This window comes from Castor canadensis, chromosome X (genome assembly GCF_047511655.1).
Source record: "Castor canadensis chromosome X, mCasCan1.hap1v2, whole genome shotgun sequence".
Classification (NCBI taxonomy): domain Eukaryota; kingdom Metazoa; phylum Chordata; class Mammalia; order Rodentia; family Castoridae; genus Castor; species Castor canadensis.
In genome coordinates, this window is record NC_133405.1 from 76,917,946 (window position 1) to 76,942,087 (window position 24,142).

At 36.4% G+C, this 24,142-nt stretch overlaps 1 protein-coding gene across 1 annotated transcript in view; it reads left to right on the forward strand.

The window, feature by feature from the left end:
* The window catches only part of Zdhhc15 (zDHHC palmitoyltransferase 15), a 104,245-nt gene that overhangs the window by 65,769 nt on the left and 14,334 nt on the right, over positions 1-24,142 (forward strand). Inside the window, exons 8-10 of the mRNA XM_020160423.2 lie at positions 3,313-3,445; positions 5,180-5,306; positions 9,240-9,343. Of these exons, the coding sequence (XP_020016012.2) occupies positions 3,313-3,445; positions 5,180-5,306; positions 9,240-9,343 (364 nt within the window). The remainder of the gene's footprint in view (positions 1-3,312; positions 3,446-5,179; positions 5,307-9,239; positions 9,344-24,142) is intronic.

The following is a 24,142-nucleotide window of genomic DNA, read 5'->3' on the forward strand; positions in this document are numbered from 1 at the left end:
TGCTTTTATTCCTAGTGGTGTAGAAAATTATATTTATTAATTAACTCAGATATTTAATAACTTTAAGAATTAGGAGTTATACAGTAGACTTCAAAATCTTCAATTCAGAGACACAAAGAAAACTATAAGCAAAAATGACAGTTTTCACATAAATTTTCTCCAAATAGGAAATATTTCACCAAGTTACACATCTTACCTTTTCTTCTTTGGCCCCTTTCTAGAGCACAAGATCTATTGCTTAGGTTTCCATGATTTGTCTGGTATTCCATCTACATGCTTGGCAACTACTCTAAATGTGAAAAAACTCTGCTGCATCCAATCACCAGGGAAGTATAAGCCTTGATCTTCACTACAGACCTCTCTTGGTCCTTAACACAGTAAGCTACTATTTAAGAACCAACCATTATAACAAAGTAAACAATATTGTATTACACACATCCTGCCTTTAGCTCTCCTAGTCAGCCACTAATCAAATACCAGAATGCAAGACAGGTGCTGTGTGCTTTTTTTTCCACTCTTGAAAGATGAGAGTTGAGTAGGAATAAATCACCAGAAATATTACAGTATTCACAAGCAATACCACAAGTGAACATAGCCGTGTCCTTTTCCTATTGTTTCATTGTTTTTCCTCCACAATAGGCTAGCTCATGCCTGACATACGAGAGGTGAGGAAACCTGTCTTGGCTTGCCCTCATAATGAAAAGGGCATTGACAGTTCAAGGAAATCCTTCTGTGCATTCTCTCCATTGAGAGAGCACTTTAGTGTGATTTAGGGATGGCTTTCTCAGTGTAAATTGAGTCTCTCCTTAAAATAAACACTTCCATGTATTTTTAAAGCCATGTATTAAGGAGATAAGCTGTGCTTCTAAGAACAGCAAACTGTATTTATAAGGTACTTTACAGTTTTGGAAGCACTTTCATATCCATTATTTCATCTGATTCTCACCACAATCCTATGAAGTAGGCAAAGCAAGAATTAATTTCTTTCAAAGGTGATAAAACTGAGAGGTTCATAGTAGTTAAGTGATTTGCCCAAGATCATCTAGCTTATAAATTTTAAAGAGTGAACTTGAACATAAGGCTGACCCAAGGACCAGTGATCTTATAAACTGTACCCTGTCCCACTGCTCATTATGATTCAGCTATGGAGAAGCTTTAACTCTTTTGGAATAAAGAATTCAGAAGACCATCATATTATTTCCTCTCCTGTCACTATTAACTTAAACTACTTCTATAGGAGATTGATCTTTGCCTTATGCAAATGTAGTAGTACACACCTCCCACACTGAGCCATGAATTTCCTCACAAAACCTATGAGTTATTTTAGAAACATAATAATAGCATCATTTTGCATTATTCCTCTGAACTGTCATGATTATTGCTTTGAGTTATTTGGATTGGTTATCTCCTGAGAAGGTAGTTTTGAACATTGGATTGTCAGCCTCTGTGAACAAAAAAATTCATTTGATATTAAGAACTCTATCAAATAGGTATGCTTTAGCAGATGAGTTCTGAAAGAGTAGTTGGGGGAGGTTGCAGCTTCTACCTCAGCTATCCAAGTAGTGAACTGAATTTATATCAGTCTTATTTGCTCAGTCATTTCTTATTGCCCATTGAAATATTAATGGAGGTAGGGGGGATAAAGGAGAATGATGGAGGGGGTGAATTCAACTATGATATATTTGATATATTGGAAGAACTTTTATAAATGCCACAATGTACACCCAGCACAACAATTTTTTTAAAAAAATACTAAAATGTGAAAAATGAGCCAAGTGCCAGTGGCTCATGCTTGTAATCCTAGTTACTTGGGAGGCAGAGGTAAGGAGGATTGCGGTTCAAAGCCAGTCCAGGCAATAGTTCATGAGACCCTATCTCGAAAATACCCAAAACAAAAAGGGGCTGGAGAGGTAGCTCAAGCTATAGAGTACTTGCTTAGCAAGTGTGAGGCCCTGAGTTCAAACCACCAATAAATAAATACATAAATAAATGTGAAAAAATTTAGAAGTAAAATTTAGAAGCTTTAAATGCTGTAGAAAACATACTGATGTAGAATATGAAAGCAAAAATCTCAGTGAAGACAAAAAAAAAACACTAACAAAGTGATATCTGGCATCTTACTGTGAATTCCAAATCAAACAAACAAAACCAATCCAATCCAATTTGTGTGCTTAGGCCAAGATTTTGTGGAGACATCATTTAATAAAGTAGAGTTTCCAATAAAGGTTCCTAATGGTTGAAGTCCTTGAAGTAGCTACTTTCTGGGCTGCTCTGCTCCTATGAAAATTTCACCCACACCTCCCCTCAGATGAAAGTATCTGATATGCTTAGTTCCTCTTATCTTCATCCTTCAAATACATATACCTTGGAAGATTCCCAATATCCTCTTCCTAAAAAATGAATATCTTCTTTGAAAAGAAAAAAATCTGTACTGCTTAAACTTACCAAGTATTGCCAATGTTTAACTTTCTCCTCTAAAACTGGAATAGGATCATTTGGAAGTTAAGGTCTACTTCACTTAAGAAGGAAATAAGTAAGTCATTTTTCTAACTCTATACTCCAAAACTGCTTCAGAAAGCAAAATGCTACATACCTATGCATGTTATTGAACTTTAGAACATTCACTCTAATCTAGAATCGCATGTAAAAAATGGTGCCACATGTAAAATAAGATATACCAGATAACTATAAAAATCTTTAGCCACCTACCTTTGCAATTGTTTATAAAATCCTGCTTGATTTTTACTGTCTAAAAAGCTATTCCACTGGATGTATGTTCCACAGCACATTCTTTAGCTTTAAAAAATAATCACATAAAATTTACAGCATCTTCAAAATTAGGTCATGACTTTAGGTAAGACATTTAAAAATTCTGCATCATTTTAATTTCTTATGCTCATCACTGTAACATTTTTAACACATATATGTCCAAGAAAACATGACATATACAGAATTCCAGAATAGCCCATCTTGAGACAAGAGGATGAACCATATGGAATATGAGCTTCATGCCAATTATGACCTGACTATACTCTTTTCACATTACACTTTTCTAATTGGTACATTATATATTCTATTTTACACTAAACTGCACTAAAGCAATGATCTATTTTAGGCTTTGTAGGTTAAGACCATATCCATAATGAGGCATGATCATCAATAGAAAGAGCAATTTGTTAAAATTACAAAATCTGTTTTCTAAAATTATAGCTAGATTTTTATATATGTGAAAAACTACTAATCTATATGGAAAATGTGCCAACCTTTACCACTTTAATCTTTTGTTTTATTTGTTCATTGTTTCTTTTCTAGGGGGAATTACCCAGTGTTCGCTCTAAGTTCCATGTCCTTTTTCTCCTTTTTGTGGCCTGCATGTTTTTTGTCAGCCTTGTGATTCTGTTTGGTTACCATTGTTGGCTTGTCAGCAGAAACAAAACTACCTTAGGTAAGATTGAATATTAAGACTAGGAAAAAACATATTAATGTATATCAAAATGACCTATAGATCCTGCCTGGTATTGAGGGGAAGGGGGGGAGAGGGAGGGGGCGGAGTGGGTGGTAAGGGAGGGGGTGGGGGCAGGGGGGAGAAATGACCCAAGCCTTGTATGCACATATGAATAATAAAACAATAAAAAAATGACCTATAGATTATTCCCAAGGAAGGGAAAGCCTTACAATGAGTATTTTAGTTGTAATGGCATCCGTCTGCCTCCAAGCTGAAACAGATGAAAATATATTATACCAAACTGGAGAACCATCATGAACAAAGTTTATAGATCAAAGAGAACATTAGTGAGTGAAATCCCACACAAAACCAAAAATTTCCCTAGTTCTTTATAGTACATATTGGGTAATAGCTCCCCAGATTCACAGCTCAGGAGATTTCTAAAAGGTGTTCACATGAAGGAATGAAAGAAAGGATCAGTATAGAAAGAAACATCAGAAGGAGGAGGTAAAGAGTCAATAATGGTAGAAGAATCTCACTTATTGAGCACATCCCAAAACAGTCTCAAAAAATTCAAACCAATAACAAGAATGCCAAAACTCTTGAAAAAGAATCAAATAATTGAACATCTAAAATAATCAAGGAGCTGTGTAGGAACCATGGGAATGAGATAAACATATTGAACAAGGGAGCCTTTAGAAAATAAGTAAAAGAAATGAATGTTTTTTGCTGCCACTCAATACTTTAAACTTATTATTATATGGAGAACTATATTTCTGATGGATTCTAGTGCAATAATTTTTTCATTTATGGTGAAGCAAATATTTACATGGTCTATATACACAAGGAGTGAGGAGAAAGTTTTCAAATGTTGAATGTTTAGCTAGGAAAGTTTATTCCTAAAGCCACTACATTTTGGGAATTCATTTGCTAATAACACTAACAGTTAAGAAAGTACTTGTACCCATTTTCTAAATCAAATATATATGTAGTACATTGTTGTTAGGGAGGTAAAGTATCATATTTGGCTTAGAGATCAGCAACAAAGAGGAAAAGTACTAAAAGCTTCATGATAATGGGTCTGAAAACAAAGGACACATGGGAAATAGTCATATGCAGCCAGAACCCAACAGTGAAAGAGTTTGCTTAATAGGATAAATGTGTATCAAAAACTAGTGTGCACTAACCTGGTTCAATTCCTCATAGTCTTTGAGGTGATTATAGTTCACCCATGGACATTTTATCTGTAGTAGAACTTGATTTCTTATATTGCAGTCTTGAGCTTGAACATCTTCATTTCTGAAATACTAGCTCTTTATTTGTCATTACTTTGGTCTCAGCTCTACAGATGGATACCATTTGGCTGTTGTTGCCACTTAGATTCAAATAAAATGCTATCGGATCTGTTCCTTTGCTCCTTAAATCCAGAATTACAAATACCCCCATGGCTGCTTATTATTTCTACCATCATGTGTTTTCCTGCCTTTTTAAAATTAAAAGTGTTAATTCTTTATATTGAGTAAAAAGATAACAAGCTTGCCTTTTGTTAAGTAATTAAACTGATTTTTACTGAGTAATTTAGCAAAAACTAAGAATAAAGGGACTATGCTAACATAGCAAAAAGATATCATAGAACCAAGTCACAATCTTAAAGAAATGTAAAATCAAGACTGCTGAAATTTGTTCCTTTATTTCTTTCTTCCTCGCTTCTTCAACTCCCCTATCCTGTCCTAGAGGCCTTCTGCACTCCAGTGTTTACAAGTGGCCCAGAGAAAAATGGGTTCAATCTTGGCTTCATCAAGAATATCCAGCAAGTGTTTGGAGATAATAAGAAGTTCTGGTTAATACCTATAGGGTCCAGGTAGGTAATAATTACCACTAAAAGAGACTGATGCTGGACCATGCCGTAAAGTAGCAAATTCAATTGTGATTACAGTATTCAGCTGATGTTAGTCCAATATGAGACCCTATTTCCCATATTTTTCATTTTTAGGTTTGTAAAGATAAATCATGAGGTGAAAGTATAAGATAGACATTCTCATGCTTTGTTTATGGCAGGGTAAACTGGCACCAATCTTTTATAAATGGACTTTGTAATATGTGTCAAAAACCATAAGAATCTATATGTCTGATGTCCCAGTGATTACATTTCTAGGAATCTGTCCTAAAGATAGAGACAAACTATGCACAAAAATGTTTATCACAGGCTGTGCATACTGTTTCATGCCTGTAATCCAAGCACTCAGGAGCCTGAGGCAGGAGAATGGTAAGTTTGAGTCCAAACAATAATAATAATAATATTAAAACAAGATTTTCCCCCTTGGCAATCTATTTACTTCAATTTCATACACTGAGCCTGTTCACTTTGTGTTCTCATTTCACATAACCACAAATCCAATTTCATGATGATACTTGTGTACCTGTTCTTCCTTTGATGGTAATTTACTCTTACTAACATTCTTAAATATTAAATGTGGACATCTAGTACAACCTCTAAAGGATAGGGGTTGTGAAAACTAATTCATATTTTAAACTGCTACCAAAAGATAGAGATGTTCTAATCTACTACCACTGACATGCTTTGTAGATCCAAGGGGTAAAGGATACAGAAGCCAAACTTTAGTATTATTAGATTTAGGTTAGTTTTGTCAAATATTTTAGCTTCTGAAATTTTGGACTCTCTGCACAGGGTAGCTTAGTTGTTGGTGTTCAGTCAGGAATCATGGAGAGAAAGCATCTTTTATATCATTGTCTGAAAATGAGCCATCATACTTCTTGGGGGATGCTGCTTTTCAACTCTCACCTTCCTCTGTCTTCTTTTTTTCTAAAACAAGCTTTTAAAATGTTAACCACAGCATTCTTTACAGCCAATAGTTCTAAAAAGCCTGAATACCAGATAATACGGAACATATTTGTATATCTACCAGATGGAAAATTATATAGTCAAAAGTAATGGCTATAATGTTTATGTCACAAAAGGGAAAATGCTTACTATATTTTAAATGAAAATTGTAAAATCCAAAATAGTATAGCGAATACATATGTATAATAAAAACAACAGAAGAAAAATATGCCAAAAATGCTATAAAAGTTGTTAGAGCAATAGTCTTAGAAATTATTTTTCTTTTCTCTATTTTTCATATTTGGACTGAAATACTAATATTATTTTTATGGAGGAAAAATTAAAATAAAAAGCAAGAACAGAGATTGATTTAGAGATTGTAGTAATTCTTAGGACTGCAACAAGAATGTAAGTGGAACAGTGAATAAGAAACATGTAGCACCAAAGTGACTTTGTTGAACCAGATTAAACCATCTTCAACTAAACTAGTTCTAGAATGCAGCTCATTTACAGCCCTTTTTGCATCTCTCTTTAGGTCCACTCCTCAGACAGGGAGATATTCATATTCACTTATTTGAGGAAACTTTATTCTGATCAGGTGGTAATTAAGGAAATTTTTCTCCTCCCCTTCACTTATTGCCCTGATACTTCCTCTATAGTAGTTAAGTGTTTCCCAGGCTTGTTTAAGATGTGATATATTCAATTCTCCTGGCTGAAACTCACAAGACAAAATTTGTCAGTGGGTAATGTTAATTAAAAACTGTTACTAGTAATTAGTAACACACACACACACACACACACTCCCAAACACCATCATCACATCAAAGGGAAGTCTAAAATGAGTCTTCACTGGCATGAAAAAAAAAAACAAAAGTCATAGTCTATTCACTTATAATCAGTATACTTACATTCTCTATACAGTACTACAAATAAAACCTGTAAACTTTTTAAAAATTTCTTTTATTCATATGTGCATATAATGTTTGGGTCATTTCTCCCCCCTTCCCTCTGCCCCCTCCCTTTTCCCCATCCCCTCCCTCTCCCCCACTACCACCTTGCTACCAGGCAGAAACTATTTTGCCCTTATCTCTAATTTTGTTGAAGAGAGAGTATAAGCATTAATAGGAAAGACCAAGAGTTTTTGCTAGTTGAGATACGGATAGCTATACAGGGAGTTGACTCACATTGCTTTCCTGTACATATGTGTTACCTTCCAAATTAATTCTTCTTGAACTAACCTTTTCTCTAGTTCCTGGTCCCCTTCTCCTATTGGCCTCTGTCGCTTTAAAGTTTCTGCATTAGTTCCTTTGCATTGAGGACATCAAATGCTATCTTGTTGGTTTTTTTTTTTTTTTTGGTTTCTTGCCTATCCTCATACCTCCCTTGTGTGCTCTTGCCTCATCATGTGATCAAAGTCCAATCCCCTTGTTGTGTTTGCCCTTGATCTAATGTCCGCATATGAGGGAGAACATACAATTTTTGGTCTTCTGGGCCTGGCTAACCTGACTCAGGATGATGTTCTCCAGTTCCATCCATTTACCTGCAAATGATAAGATTTCATTCTTCTTCATAGCTGAGTAGTATTCCATTGTATATAAATACCACATTTTCTTAATCCATTCATCGATAGTGGGGCATCTTGGCTGTTTCCATAACTTGGCTGTTGTGAATAGCGCTGCAATAAACATGGGTGTGCAGGTGCCTCTGGAATAACCTGTGTCTCATTCCTTTGGGTATATCCCCAGGAGTGGGATTGCTGGATCATATAGCAGGTCTATGTTTAGATTTTTAAGAAGTCTCCAAATTTTTTTCCAGAATAGTTGCACCAGCTTGCATTCCCACCAGCAGTAGACTAGGGTTCCTTTTTCCCCTCATCCTCTCCAACACCTGTTGTTGGTGGTGCTGCTGATGATGGCTATTCTAACAGGGGTGAGGTGGATCTTAGTGTGGTTTTAATTTGCATTTCCTTTATTACTAGAGATGGTGAGCATTTTTTCATGTGTTTTTTGGCCATTTGAATTTCTTCTTTTGAGAAAGTTCTGTTTAGTTCACTTGCCCAGTTCTTTATTGGTTCATTAATTTTAGGAGAAAAACCTGTAAACTTTTAATTAACCACATTCATGAACAGGAGAAAAGTCATAGATAATAGCATATGAATAATCCAAAAGTCACTGAGATTTAAATTTGGAATGAATTCAGATATTAGACTCAAGCATTCAAACTGTAACTTGTTCTAATTCATCCAATCTGATAATGACCAGGATAGGGAGGTGACCCTATCCTACCAGAGATAGCCACAAAGTAAACCCATGTGTAGAAAATTGCTCCAAAACCTGCACTCCAGAGATACCTTATTATGACTCTTTCCTGGAGTTCCTAATAACCAAATAAATAACAGGATACTAGGGCATTATCTATCACCAATTTACAGCAACTTTTCTCCACTGTATTAAATGATTCTGAGTCTACTCATCTTCCTTAAAAATTTAGAATCAAAGCAATAATTTAATGGAATATAAATTGAGATCACCATAATTAAATTTCTGAAACTTCCCATCTGTGCATATTGCATTGTGGAAATTAAGTTAAAGAGTTTCTTACAAACAAGAATGGTTAATACTGATGCAGATAAACAAGATATGGAAATTGTGAGCAAACAGTAACTAGATGATGCTATTGTAAGAGCTTATTTCATGATGGCTTTAGACAAGAAGCCTAATTATTCCTAAGAACTCCCAAGACAAAATAGCCCCAATACATAATTACATCCTGTTTCTAAGAGGATTATTACCTTCACAAAGTCTATGTCAGAGATAGACATGTTAGTCCCAGCACTTGGGAGGCAGAGGCAGGAAGATTAAGAGTTTGAGGACAGCCGAGGTACATAGTGAGACTCTGTCTCAAAAGAAGCCTATTTTTGCTCCAAAATCTCACTGCCTTTCTTTCTCACAGCCCTGGTGATGGACACTCCTTCCCCATGAGGTCTATGAATGAGTCACAGAATCCACTGCTAGCAAATGAAGAACCCTGGGAAGACAATGAGGATGACAATCGAGGTGAGTTGTCTCAGAAGAAAGTCTTTTCTATGCTCAGCAGACCAAGAACTAAAAGATCTACGTTAATATAACCAATGTAATGGGTGGTGAGCAAATAATGTCCAGAGATATTTTATAAGCATGCCGCACTCTTAAGTGACCTCTGGGTGGAGGAGAGGAAGCATAGCCAGACTGGCCAGATTTGTTTAGCAAACACAGGTAGCTTAGGTAGCATTAGATGGAAGCTTAAGAGGCTCCTTACCAGCTTTGTGATACCATGATTTATAACTAGTCAGATAAATCAAGAAACATAATAAATACTGTTATGCATGTTTGTAAACAATCCTGCTAGGTGGTCGCTCATGTTTTGCTCGAGTAGAAAGCTTTAATTCAAAGAGCAGCAGTTCACTTTTTTTCTACCCTTCTTCATTCATATTAGTTAAATTTTCTTTAAAGTCTTACATACATTACCTTTTGGAATAGTTTAAATACACAAGAAAGTAAGAGGCATCTGTGGGAAACCTGCATATGCATGTAGTAGGGGCAAAGGAAAAATAAGGAAGCCCTTTTTTTTACCTTTCCAGCTTTCTTCCACCAGGTCAATGAGTCATCTTAAGATTTTGTGTGAAGAATTGAAAGTTAGGTTGTCATGTCATATATCCCCATTACTAACTCTATTCTTTGTCTCCACCTGTTACCATGCCTACTTCTGTGCAGCCATGTTTGCTTATGTTGCTGATACCAGCCACCAGAGAGTAGTTTTTAGCTACTGTTCCAAATAAAGCAGTAACTGGCAGCAATTTTGAGTAGACTTGTAATACTTATCACAAGCTGTACCTGGGGTGAATGGGTATTAATGAGGACATGAAAAGCATTGAGGTGGGGAGTGAAAGTGGAAAATAAGCCTTTCTAAATTGTCATACAGTTAGATTATCTAGGCCCAGGTTCTCTCCTGGAAGTCTAGCCTTAAAGAAAAGCATGTTTCAAGGATCAAGGAAGGCAAAATAGCCCCAAATCCATATTAAAAAAGAAAATTTTTGTTCCAGGCACCAGTGGCCCACACCTGTAATCCTAGCTACTTGAGAGGCTGAGATAGGGAGGATCACAGTTCAAGGCCAGCCCAGGCAAATAGCTTGCAAGATCCCATCTCCAAAAAATAACCAGAGCAAAATGGACTGTGGGTGTGGCTTAAGCATCAGAGAGCCTACTTTGCATGTAGGAAGCCCTGAGTTCAAACCCCAGTTCCATCAGAAAACAAGAAAAGAAAGAGAGAGAGAGAGAGAGAGAGAGAGAAAGAGAGAGAAAAGATAAGAAATTGTACAATTTAAAGAATTTCCAACATAACGAACACCCTTGCCTCCTCCTGCTGTCTACTGGAAAATTGACTGTGTTTTGACCTACTGTCCTTCTAACTTCAGTCTTTCTGAATAGACTTTTACTTATAGCAGTCACAAGTGATAAAAACTCTTATTTTGGCATTAAGAAACCCAGAATGTAATAAAAATCAGAGACTCAGGAGTCTCAACTTGGTTTGAAATAATTCCACAATGGGAAAAACTATTCATATCTGAGCCTTATGTTAGCAAGCAAAACACTTTAGGTATAGATGTAGCACCATATCATAAACAGGTTACTTTTTTGAAGCAGTCTCCAAGTCCAGACTTTTCCAAAAACATTAAAGCATAAAAATCTTGTATAAATTTTTACATTTTATAAAGTACTTTCAAATGCGTTTTCCATTCTTTGACCCTCACAACTATCATGTCAGGTAGGCATTATTATTAACACCACCCCCATTTTGAAAACTGAGATTAGGATATGCTAAGTAACATATCCAAGTTCACATAGCAAGAAAAAGGTATTCTAATTCCAAATTCTGAGTTTTTTACAATATGATGTTATGTCTCTCCTTTGGACAAATACATATGAGATATATCACTGTGATTTGGTGCCATCTGAAGCGTCCAATTGCTAAGTCATAAAATCATAAATTATCAGCCACTTTTAGCTTTATCAAGACCATTATGCCATGTTACATGGAGTCATTTTTTATGTTTGTTTAGCCCACTCAAGTATCTAACAATTTTATTAGAAAATGGTGCTTTTCTCTAACATGAGTCATCAGGCTGTACTATTAGTCCAATTTATTCTGTGTTATTTTAGTTGCTCCCATTTTCTGTGCATAGCTGGTCATAGTCACACAATCTATGCAGTTAACCACTTAGATTCCCGAGAAAGGAGATGTAAGTTAAAATTATGTGGGTTGAATTTAATTTCTTTTAGAAATGATGTTAGGGACTAACTCAGTGAAAAATATAATATTCAGTTTACTATGAATTATGTACTTGTTCATTGTATAATGTAAAACATTCTATATTAACTCAACTAGCAAAAACACTTTGTCTTCCTTATTATGCTTGTCTCTTTTCTTCAACAAAACTATTGATAAAGGCAGAACAGGACCTACCTGGAACTGAGCGGGGAAGAGGGGAGAGGGTGAGAGAGAGGGGCAGGGGGGAGAACTGACCCAAACAATATATGCACATGTGAATAAATGAATAATAAAAAAATTCTAAAATGTATAGAAGACAATACAACATGACAACAGTGACCTGTTAAGTAAAAATATGATATGACAGTTAGAAACTATATAAACTCTTTAACTTCCCTATCTTATTTTAATACAGGAAAGTAAAGAAACACACATTTATGAAACCAAGGAATTTAAATAGGCTTCTCTGATGTGGATTTTTAAAAATAAGGTATTTAATTAATGTACAAATGCATAGAAAATGCACAAATATAACCATGTAGTTTTCTGTGGAAATTTAAAAGATATCTTTTTAAAGACTTTTGAAGGATTTGGAGTTATACTTTAGCTTTTTGAGGAAGTGATCCAGAAATATTTGTTCTATTACTGCTCTTGCACATTATAAATTTTTCTGTAGCTTACATTTTAAAAATTAGAAATTGCAAGGCTGCTGGAGTGGCTCAAGTGGTAGAGTGCCTGCCTAGAAAGCATTGAGATCCTTGTTCAAATCCCAGTCCTAAAAAAAAACCCAGAAATTACAATATAAGTCTTTATACTAATCTCAAAATTGGAATGTATTTCCTCCAAATTGGATGGGTGGCATCTATAGCATATTGTGTCATGAATAATAAAGTGCATATGACTGTTGGGGAGATTCTTAAATGCAAACTGCTGTGAGCCAACATCTACTTCTATGTGAATCCTATTAAAAAAATAAAACTCTCCCTCAACCTTCTCAGTAGGAATAATTCTAGTCTCTTAATATTTTCTTATAGAACTGATTTCTCAGAATTTTCTTCTTTATGGTTCTTATACCTTTCTGAATGTTCTTTGTCCCTTTATTGTTTCAGTAAGTAACAAAGCCTATACCATTTTCCAACAATGACCCCTTTCAAATTAGTTGCTGAACTCTTTGATCATGAATATTTATTTGAGGTATTCAGCATCCCTGGCAGTCCAGAGGAAGTAACCACACTGTTCCTTAGACAGTGAACCTAACCTTAAAGACATTGACATAACTCCAGCAGGACAGTAATGGCTTTTTCCATTTGTGAGATGGGTTAGCTTTCTGTCACTATAACAAAATACCTGAGATAATCAACTTATAAAGAGAAAATGTTTATTTTAGTTCACAGCTTTGGAGAGTACTGTCCATAATTGGTTGGCCCCATTGGTTTAGGCCTTTGACAAGGGAGTATGTCATGACAGGAATTGTTATAGTACAAAATTGCTCACTTCATAGCCAGAAAGCAAAAGAAAGAGGAAAAGACTGTGATCCCACAATCACCTCAAGGGTACACCCCCAATGACCTAAAGTCTTCCAATTAGGCCTCATCTCTTAAAAGTTGCACCCACTTCCCAAATAGTGCCACCATGGGGACCAAGTCTTCAACATATGGGCCTTTCAAGGACATTTAAGATCCATAGTGGGCTGGTGGAGTGGCTCAAGCGGCAAAAGTGCCTGTCTAGCAAGCACAAGGCCCTGAGTTCAAACCCCAGTGCTGCCAGAAAAAAAAAAGTTCTAAGATCCAAACTATAGCTTATATATAGTTTATACTTCTTCATTTTTTATTATCAAAATTTAAAATGTATAATATAATGTTCATATATATAATGAAGTGATTGCTACAGGTGAGCAATTTGACATATACATCAGCTCACAGTTATCTTTTTGTGCTAAGAGCACTTAAAATCTATTCTCTTAGAAAATTCTTAGTATATAATACAATGCTATTACATAAAGTCCCCATGCTGCCCTTTAGATCTCTAGACTTATTCGTCCTATATAATTGCTGCTTTGTGTACTTTGTCCTAAAGCTTCCCATTCCTCCCTACCACATGCCTGCCGCTACTAAGTACTGTTCTATTTTATTTCTATGTATTTGACTCCTTTTTTAGATTCTTCACATAAGAGAGATCATATAGTTGTTTTCTTTTTTGTGTTTGGCTTATTTTAACTGAACATAATGTCCTTGACAGAATTTCCTTATTTTTAAAATATAAATAATAATCCAGTGCATATGTGTGTGTGTATCTCACAATTTCTTTATCCATATATCCATCCACAGATAGACACTTTGTTTGCTTCTATATTTGGTTATTGGGAACAATGCTGCAATAAGCATATACCTAGAAGAAGAAATGCTAGATCATATGGTAGTTCTATTCTAAATTTTTTGAAAAACCTATGTACTGTTTTCTGTAAGGGCTGTACCAATTTACATTCCTAGCACTTGTTATCTTTTGACTTTTTGAGAATAGCCATCATAACAGATAGAAGGTGATATGTGATTTTGATTTGCATTTCCCTGGTGATTAGGAACTTGAGCACTTTTTCATATATCTGTTGACCATTTTTGTGTCTTGAAAAAAATGTCTATTTAGGTTCTTTGTCCATTTTTAATCCAGTTTTTTTTTTAGTTTTTTGCTACTGAGTTGTGCGAGTTTCTTGATATAATTTGTCATTATCCCCTTATCAGATACATGGTTTGCAAACATTTTCTCTCATTCTGTAGGTTACCTTTCCATTTTATTGATTGTTTCCTTTGCCATATAGAAGCTTTTTTAGTTTGATATTGTCTCATTTGTTCATTTTTGCTTTTCTTGGGCACTGGTGCTTGAACTCAGGGCCTCATGCTTGCTAGGCAGGTGCTGTACTACTTGAGCCACTCTGCCAGCCCTATTTTTGCTTTCATCGCTTGTGCTTTTGGTGTCACATCCAAAAAACTTATCCCAAGACCAATGTCAAGAGGCCTTTCCCCTGTGTTTTCTTCTAAGAGCTTTACAGTTTCAGGTCTTAGGTTTAGGCTTTTTATTCATTTTGAATTGATTTTTGTGTATGGCATTATTTCATTTATTTGCATGTGGATATCCAGGTATCCCAACACCATTTATTGAAGAGACCATCCTTTTCACATTGCATATTAATGTCACCCTTGTCAAAGATTGACAGTATATGCATAGACTTGCCCCAGAAGGGCTCTCCATCCTGTCCCATTGTTCTATGCATCTGCTTTTATGTTCCATTCTGTTTTTCTTGCTATAGGTTTGTAAAAACAATTTGAAATCAGGTAGAGTGATGCCTTTGAGAGACTTAGGGTTACATTTTAGCTTTTTGAAAGTGATCTAGAAAGGTCTGTTCTATTACTGCTTTTGTTTGATATAAATGTTTTCTTTCTCAGGATTGCTTTGGCTATGCAGGATCTTTTGTAGTTCCTTACAAAATTTATTATTGCTTTTTTCTATTTGTGAAAAATGCCATTAGAATTTTGATGGGGATTGCATTGAATGTGTTAATTGTTTTAGATAAAGTGGACATTTTGAAAATATTGGTTCTAATCCATAAACACAGACTATCTTTCCATTTGTTTGTATCTTCTTCAACTTCTTACATCATTGTTTTAAAACCTTTAGCATACATATCTTGAAGCCCCTTGATCAAATCAATTCTCTGTCTTTGCTGAGTCATGCCAGCTTAGGGGATGGGATGATGCAGACAAAATGAAATTGTCCTTCCTACCTCTTTTTTGTGATTATTCTTGGGTCTTTTCTTCCACTGTATGACTGCAGCTTTTTAAGTGGACATCTGAGTTCTTTCAGCATTATTTTCATGCATGTATAGGTTCCAGATTGTTACTTTTTATAGGAGGAAGGAAAGCTGGGCTGTCACTTATTCCACCATCTAATGTCACCTGGAAGTAACTTTTTTTTATCTACATCCATGATTAAATAATCATTTTAAATGATTCTAGAGATGTTCTTAGTCAGAAATATTTTAAGATAAATAGGAATACAACCCACTTGTTAGGAAACTTTGCTCTGAAGATCTTACCAAAGAGACATAAGAAGTTTGTTTTAAAGTTGGGATCCTCCCACAGAGAAGCCTAAATTGAATATGTATATTATGATTGGCCAGTCAACATCTTCCTTATCACTCCTCCATAAAGTTGCTATCTTAGGTGTAGATTTGCCCAGGTTACCAGAAACAAGTCACCTGAGCTTTGAATGGTAGCCACAAGGCTTCTTAAGAGTCTAGGCTTAACTGATAGAGTCAGAACTTTTCCAGAGAAAAGTTGTCCCAGAGTTTACAGGGAACTTCCCAGTTATTCGTTTTTCTAAAACAAACCTGAACTCGCAATAATTGACCTTTCAATGATTCTCTTGCCTGGACCCACAAATTTGAGTCTTCAAAAAGATTGTCAAGAATACCTAGTTTGTGGCTATCTGACAGGAACTGAACTCAATTTTTGCTTTGATATTAGTACAAGGTTAGAATTTACCAAGTGTAATTCTATGACCTCTATCCATTAGGCATTTTTCTTTTATTTCCTAGTAAAGAAATTAAAGCTGCTCCCTTCCTCTTTCTCGCCCAGCTCTTCCACCAGCTTGGTTTGAGAATCTAGTAGAGAACTCCAAGTCAGGATCAGTCCCAGGGTACATGATAATTAGGCACAGCCTTTCTGCATGGTCTATATCAGTGTACTAACATTTCAAAAGAATTCAGTAATTAGAACTGAACTTTCCTTAACTAGCCAAAACTTCTCTTAGCTTTAATTAATGAGACTGGAAATAAACCTTTTAATTTCTTTTGATAATTTTAATAGAGTATCCCAGAGGGAATATTTTATCAAGTAAAGTCCATAATGTAAAACCAGAAAATTGCTTGAATTTGTTAACACAACCTTCTGATGTTAATAATGATTACAGAGCTTGGAGGAATTAATCTCCTTCCTATCAAATGCTAAACAATTATCCAGAAAAATATTGACCTCGTCTCCTAGTATATGAACTGTTTTATATATAGTCTGATTTCCTACTCCTTTATTTGGATAAAACTTTCTTTATGTGATACCATTAGTATTGCTCAAGGTAGAATACGTTTCTGACTTATTTTTAATCTGTTAGTTTCTGCGGTCGTGATAAGTCACCTGTTAGAATAACAGAAGTAATAAACTGGCATTTATTGAGAGCATATTAAACTTATGATATTGGACCTATAGTGGGATTAAGCAATATAGTCTTTGAACTCAAAATAGTATACATACATGATGAATTTGGGGAGATAGTACACATACATGAAAAGTTGCCCAACAAAACATAATATGGTTATATTTGTGACCAAATGAATAGATTGTTAGGCTGATTCAGTGAGTTAATTAGTATCAAAATGGATGGGACTGAAGACACAAGAACAAGAACTTTATTTTTTGTGGATGATGGAGTTTTTGAACAGGTGGGTGATGTGAGGGAAATGTTTTTACATGATGAAATGATATATCTATCAAAGCATACTTTCAATATATGGCAAAATGGCTCTAATCCCTGGACCTTTGGAGGGGATTGATGAGAGCCCTTCTCTTTATCACAACTCAAACTCTCCAAGTACATCCTATATACAAGAGCTCTGGTTCAGAGATGAGAGGCCTTTTACATCAAGAGCTTTGCTGTTTAGAAGCCTCTCCGGGTGAGATTCTGTGCAACCATTTCTCAGAGATGGCCACTGAATCTTACTTAGTTCTTCATGTTTAGCCATACCTGTGTGATTATGCCTGAGGACTTAGACATTGTGGTCCTAAGTTAAATTCATGCTTTCTACCTCAAAAATATACTTCTTCAGGGACACCAAATTGACCTATTTGTTCCCGTGTATATTGGGAATAGGAAGGGACAGCTACGGAAAACTCCTTAGTCTAAGTCAATTTTTTGCCAGCTTTCCATAATTGACCTATACTAACACCTTCCAAACTGGTCTTCCCATGAGTCTTGTACTTATAATTAGACATTCAAGGCAATGAAGTAAGTGGATCTTTTCCAACAGGCTATTTTCTCTCTTATTCCCATATGTGGGAGGTAGTACCATTCTGGACTAGGATGTCTGATTAGCTGACCAAAACTATAATAGGAAAGGAGAAGGAAGGAGAAACTCCACATTTGTTTGAAAAAACATATACATGAAAAGCTGCCTAACAAATCACAATACAAAGTATGCTGCTGACCAAATGAATATAAGGTTTGTGTTATAGGAATCCAAAGGAAAGAATGATTGCCTGTGGTCTAGGCTGGTCAAGAAAGGCTTCATATAGTTGGTAGGATTGGGGCCCTAAAGATTAGCTAGGACCTAGACTGGTGGCAAGGAAAGAAGAGGCACAACTATAATTACAAGACCCCAAACTAAGTGAGGGGAACAGAAAACAGCCTAACTCCAATAAAGAGTTTGGGCAATAAGGGACCACATGGGAACTCACTGAAGTCAGAGACCTTATCACCTTCATTTTTTTCCTGAAACCCTAGCAAAATATTGTTGTGCACACACATACACACACACACACACAAACAATTGTTGAATCAATCAAAGAGCACGACTAATATCTGTTGAATTCATATTACGTGCCAGGTGATTTACAGGCTTTGTCACATTTAATTATCATATCACTTTTTTTCTTTTATTCATATGTGCATACAATGTTTGGGTCATTTCTCCCCCCTTCCCCCCGCCCCCTCCCTTACCCTTCCCCCCTCCTTCCTTTACCCCCCCTTACCCCTCGCTACCAGGCAGAAACTATTTTTCCCTTCTCTCTAATTTTGTTGTAGAGAGAGTATTAGCCGGAATAGGAAGGACCAAGGGTTTTTGCTAGTTGAGATAAGGATAGCTATACAGGGAGTTGACTCGCATTGATTTCCTGTACATGTGTGTTACCTTCTAAGTTAATTCTTCTCGAACTGACCTTTTCTCTAGTTTCTTGTCCCCTTCTCCTATTAGCCTCAGTTGCTTTAAAGTATCTGCATTAGTTTCTCTGCATTGAGGGCAACAAATGCAATCTAGTTTTTTGGGTGTCTTACCTATCTTCATATCTCCCTTGTGTGCTCTCACTTTTATCATGGGATCAAAGTCCAATCTCCTTGTTGTGCTTGCCCTTCAGCTAATGTCTGCATATGAGGGAGAACATATGATTTTTGGTCTTTTGGGCCAGGCTAACCTCACTCAGAATGATGTTCTCCAGTTCTATCCATTTACTTGTGAATGATAAGATTTCGTTCTTCTTCATGGCTGCATAAAACTCCATTGTGTATAAATACCACATTTTCTTAATCCATTCGTCACTGGTGGGGCATCTTGGCTGTTTCCATAACTTGGCTATTGTGAATAGTGCTGCAATAAACATGGGTGTGCAGGTGCCTCTGGAGTAACCTGAGTCACATTCTTTTGTGTATATCCCCAAGAGTGGTATTGCTGGATCATATATCATATCATGTTTTAAGTTGTAAAGGTAAATAACTCCATTTTATAGAAAAGGAAACTCAAACTCACACAGCTTAGTAAGTGATAGATCCTGATCCTGGCTCCAAAGTCCAAACCCTTAATCACTGTTCCACCCAGTTGCTGTTCTTTGCTCTTATTTTCTTTTCAGTTTATAGACCTTTTTAAGATCCATTTGAAAGAAAATCATCTCAATATCCATGCCTTATTCACCAGAAATAGAAGAATGGAAAAACGTGGAGAACTCTAGCATGGGAAATACTTCCCAGCTCTGCCACTAAATTATACATGTGACTTTGGAGATCTTCTCTCTGGACCTCAGTTTCAATTCCATGATCTCCAAGCTATCTTCAGCTCTAAGGTTCTGATGTCTTTTTTTTTTTCATTTTTCTTTTATTATTCATATGTGCATACAAGGCTTGGTTTATTTCTCCCCCCTGCCCCCACCCCCTCCCTTACCACCCACTCCACCCCCTCCCGCTCCCCCCCTCAATACCCAGCAGAAACTATTTTGCCCTTATCTCTAATTTTGTTGTAGAGAGAGTATAAGCAATAATAGGAAGGAACAAGGGGTTTTGCTGGTTGAGATAAGGATAGCTATACAGGGCATTGACTCACATTGATTTCCTGTGCGTGTGTGTTACCTTCTAGGTTAATTCTTTTTAATCTAACCTTTTCTCTAGTTCCTGGTCCCCTTTTCCTATTGGCCTCAGTTGCTTTAAGGTATCTGCTTTAGTTTCTCTGCATTAAGGGCAACAAATTAAGGTTCTGATGTTTTATGAGCCCTTCTAATACTGAGTGGTCAGAAGTCAAGCTGAATAACCACAGCCTGATATTTTTCACCAAATAGTTCCTTTCCTTTTATTTATTTATTTATTTATGTTTAAAAAGAATGATAGCATATACTAAAGGCCACTATAAACATATTATTAATCTACTTTCTGCATTCTGGAACCAAATTTATTTACTCATGTATTCTCTCTATACATACATAATGTTCTCCTTATCACCTCTACCTAGCATCTTGGCCACTGGCCTATAAACAACTCGTGGTTGCACTTGTCATTTGACTTTCCTCAAGATTTCTACTAGAAATCCAGAGCTATCATAGTGGCTCAAGTAATAAAAGCACCTGTTTAGTAAGTGTGAGACCCTGAGTTTAAACCCCAGTGCTGCCAAAAAAAAGTAGAAATCCTAGGTCTTAACTCTGAAAGCATCAAACATAAAATACTTGGTTAAGGAAGCCCTCCTCCTTTGAGTAGCTAGGCAATCTGTGAATGAATTTTTCCCCGTGTTTCTAGATAAGAAGGGAGTATTCATGGCCTCAGCTCTTGAAGAACTTACCGCATGCAATAATATCATGGATGTTCATTTTACTGCTTTATGTATATTGTCCAACTCTGAGCTTTGAATTAGTATGTGTTCCTGAAATAATGCAAGTCTTCAATCAACGAGTTCAATTCAGACAGTACCTAAAACATGGTACAGTGGAAGTCTATAAAGACAAATAAAAGGGGATCCCTGTCCTCAAAGAATTCACAATTGCAGGGAAAGACAGGAAGAGTATGTAAGTCTAACACAAGAGATTATATGCATATTGCAATAAAAGTGATTGTAGCAATTACATACTTAATGTAGGCTTTACCATGTATTCAGGACTATGTGATATACATGGTAAACATGTGATTATTAGTGATCTTTAACCACTGAGTATAAAAACAAAAGGGGGGTGTGTGTAGGTTATACTAGTGAGAGTTGTGAGGAAGAGGCAGGACTTAAGCTAGATGCTATTAAGGATGGATAACATGAATATAGATTCTCAGAGGAAGGAAATAGCATTCAGATAAAGGTATGGTCTATTTGTTTTTTGTGATACTGGGGCTTAAACTCAGGGCCTACACCTTGAGCCACTCCACTATCCCTTTTTTATCTTGGGTTTTTTTGAGATAGGGTCTTGGGAACTATTTGCTGGGCTGGCATCAAACCACAGTCCTCCTGATCTCTGCTTCCTGAGTAGCTAGGATTACAGGTGTGAGCCACCAGCACCCAGCAAGAGGTACAGTCTGAATGTTATAAGAAGACTAAGGGGGCCACCCATTCTGAAGCATAGGGTGGATGGACATTGTGGTTGTGGGCAGTAGTGCTAAGAGAGGTAAAATATAACTTTGCACACTTGATATAATAGGAAATAACTATTAATATTATAGTATTGAGTTAACATTTACATAATAAAGGACAAATTTTAGAAAGATTACTCAAGTACTTATATGCAGACGCAAATTATATTTGAAGAGATAAAAAACTGGAAAGAAAAACAGAAAGCTGGGTATGTGTCATAATGGGTTCATAAGTGGCAGTAACTGTACAGAATAGTCAGGACAGATCAAAACCAAGATACAGTTTAAATTAACCAGAAATAGTCCCACTGACTAGAGAGATCTGGGAACCATTAAACCCATGAAAAGTGGAGGAAATAATTAAGGGAGAGAATAAAACTAGATAAAGGAGATAAATATGTAGAATTTGGAATCACATTAACAGTGTTGATATGCATCCACATGGACAAGGAAAGGAATGGTGAAAGAGAAAAGTCAGAAGGCCAGGGATCAAACATCAGAAAACACTCATAGTTCAGGGGAGAAGATACAAAAATACTGTGACTGAGACAGCATTGTCCCTATTTTACAGGCCAAGGCAGGGGTGGTGGTGTGGTAATGTGACTTATGTCAGGTCACAAAACAGTCATGACTCAACTTAAGTTCTTCTAGATTCCACATTATACTCTTTTCTCTACTCTTCCTAATCTCTGAGAAAGTGGCTAGACAGTGTATATATCCTGCCATAGTCACTTTACATAGTATCAAGGGTTTATGTGGGAACCGAGAATTTTAAAAGAAAGGAGATCTTAGACAAGACAGGAAGAAAATCACAGCTGAGCCAGCTAGCATACACTACAACTAAAATGACATCATTTTTGGTTCAAGTAGACATCCACTGAATAATCGTGAAACCATTATTTCATAAGCAATGAGAGCAGATGGGATGGGGGAAGCAGTATAGATGCAGATGGTAGAAGGTGAATTAACTGACAAAATTCTACCTTTGCCTTCTTTTATGCAGAGCCTAATGTAGGTTCTCTGCATTTTTTTCAATTCATTCCTCACCAGGTGAGCCTACGCATGCAGCCTTAGCTTATTCTCACCCTAGGAATGAAACCATAAGGAAATTGGTAATCAGGTTTTTCATTTCAGCCATCATGTCTGCAAGAATATAATTTTAATTCAAATAATTGCTTCACAGAAGTATTCTGTGCCAAATAAGAGTATGAGTCACAGTGGGAAAAAAAGTAAAAGAAACCCACTTAGCAGGAATCCTAAATGTCAACTTTTGGACAGTCTCACTGCCAAACCACACCTAAAAAACTTGAGAGCCAACCATGAGTGAGGAGTGAGCATCAAAAGACTGAGCATTACTTCTCAGGAGCAGCAAGGCAAAGAAGTTTATTGTACTTCCAGAATTGTCTTTCCCTCGGTCAATTGCCTTCTTGGCAGAAATTATGGATAGGTTGGGTAAGATATTTTCTTAAGTACCTGCTGCTTCTTTTTCTCGTTGTCTGACAAACATGAGTTACTCTATTATCTCTCACCAAAGACCTGACTACTGCTGATTTCTGTTCAGGCTCAACAGCAAGAATACTCTAAGGCTGAGATTCTAGACAAAACAGAATCCTGTGTCCATCATAGGGCCATAATTACAAAGACAGCCATTCCCAGCACTTTTACTTTTTCCACTGTTCCTGGAATAAAGCAGCTTTGTGTCTGGAATTTGTTTAGTCAACTCTGGCATGAGAGTTTTCCAGCCTGGGTGTTGCAAAGGTAACCCACCCTGGCTGGTTGGCCTTAGTTTTCAGAGACCTCATACTTTTGGGAGCACTCTAAATGGCACAGTGGTTTCATAAAAGAAATGTACGAGGCAGAAATTATAGGGGATGACCACTGTCAACTTTCTTATCTCAAAGTGCCAAGTACATTATTATGTTGGGAGTGTGAGGAAAGTGATTATCTGCACATTGAGTAAGCTGACTTAGAGTGCACTTTGCTTTTCCAAAAAGCTGGAAGTCAGAAATAAAACATTTGTACCACAAATGATGTGGCTTGTTAATCCCAAAGCCTTTTATTTTCTAGATACCTCATTTCTTTTTAGAAATACACCAACACCTAAAATACTATAATAGCTATCTCAATTATGTCCAGTGAAATAACAGCAAGACAGGGTAATTTTGTGAGTAGCAAGACCCAAAACATTCCATTAAAGCCAGATGATGTTGAGCTGCCATCACAGCTATTTAAGTCAAATACCAGCCAATATTATGGATCAGATAATGCTGATAAATGGAATAATTCTATTCATAGTATAGCAGGCCTATTGCTCTTAGAATGTAAATGTCTGAGCTGTTTGTAAATGCCTCCATGTAGCACACCAGTTTTTAGAGATTTGTAGATATCTGCCTTCCTCCAGGGATTGGACAAGAAGGAAAAATGCCACTAAATGAATAGTTACCCACATAAGACACAGAAGCATTTGATCACCATCTTAGTCCATTTTCTGTTACTGTAACAAATTACCTGAGGGTAGGTACTTTATAAATTAAAGTGGTTTGTTTGGCTCCCAATTCTGGTGGCTAGAATGTCATAAACAGTATGGTGCCAGTGACATGGCAAAGGCCCTCTAGCTCTATTACAACATGGTAGAGAAATGGCCATGTTAGAAGGATCCAAGCACCTGGAGTGGCCTTGCTTTACAAGAACCTGCTCTTAAAAGAATTAGCCAAGGTTCCACAAGAACTACATTATCCCCTTATGAGGGCAGAACCCCCAACAATCTAATCACCTTTCACTAGGCCCCTCCTCTTAAAAGTTCTACCACCTCAACACCACCACACTGAGTACCAAGCTTCCAGCACATCAACATTTAGGTGACATGCTCAAACCATATCCAAACCATAGCAATCACTTTCACTTTTCAATCTTAC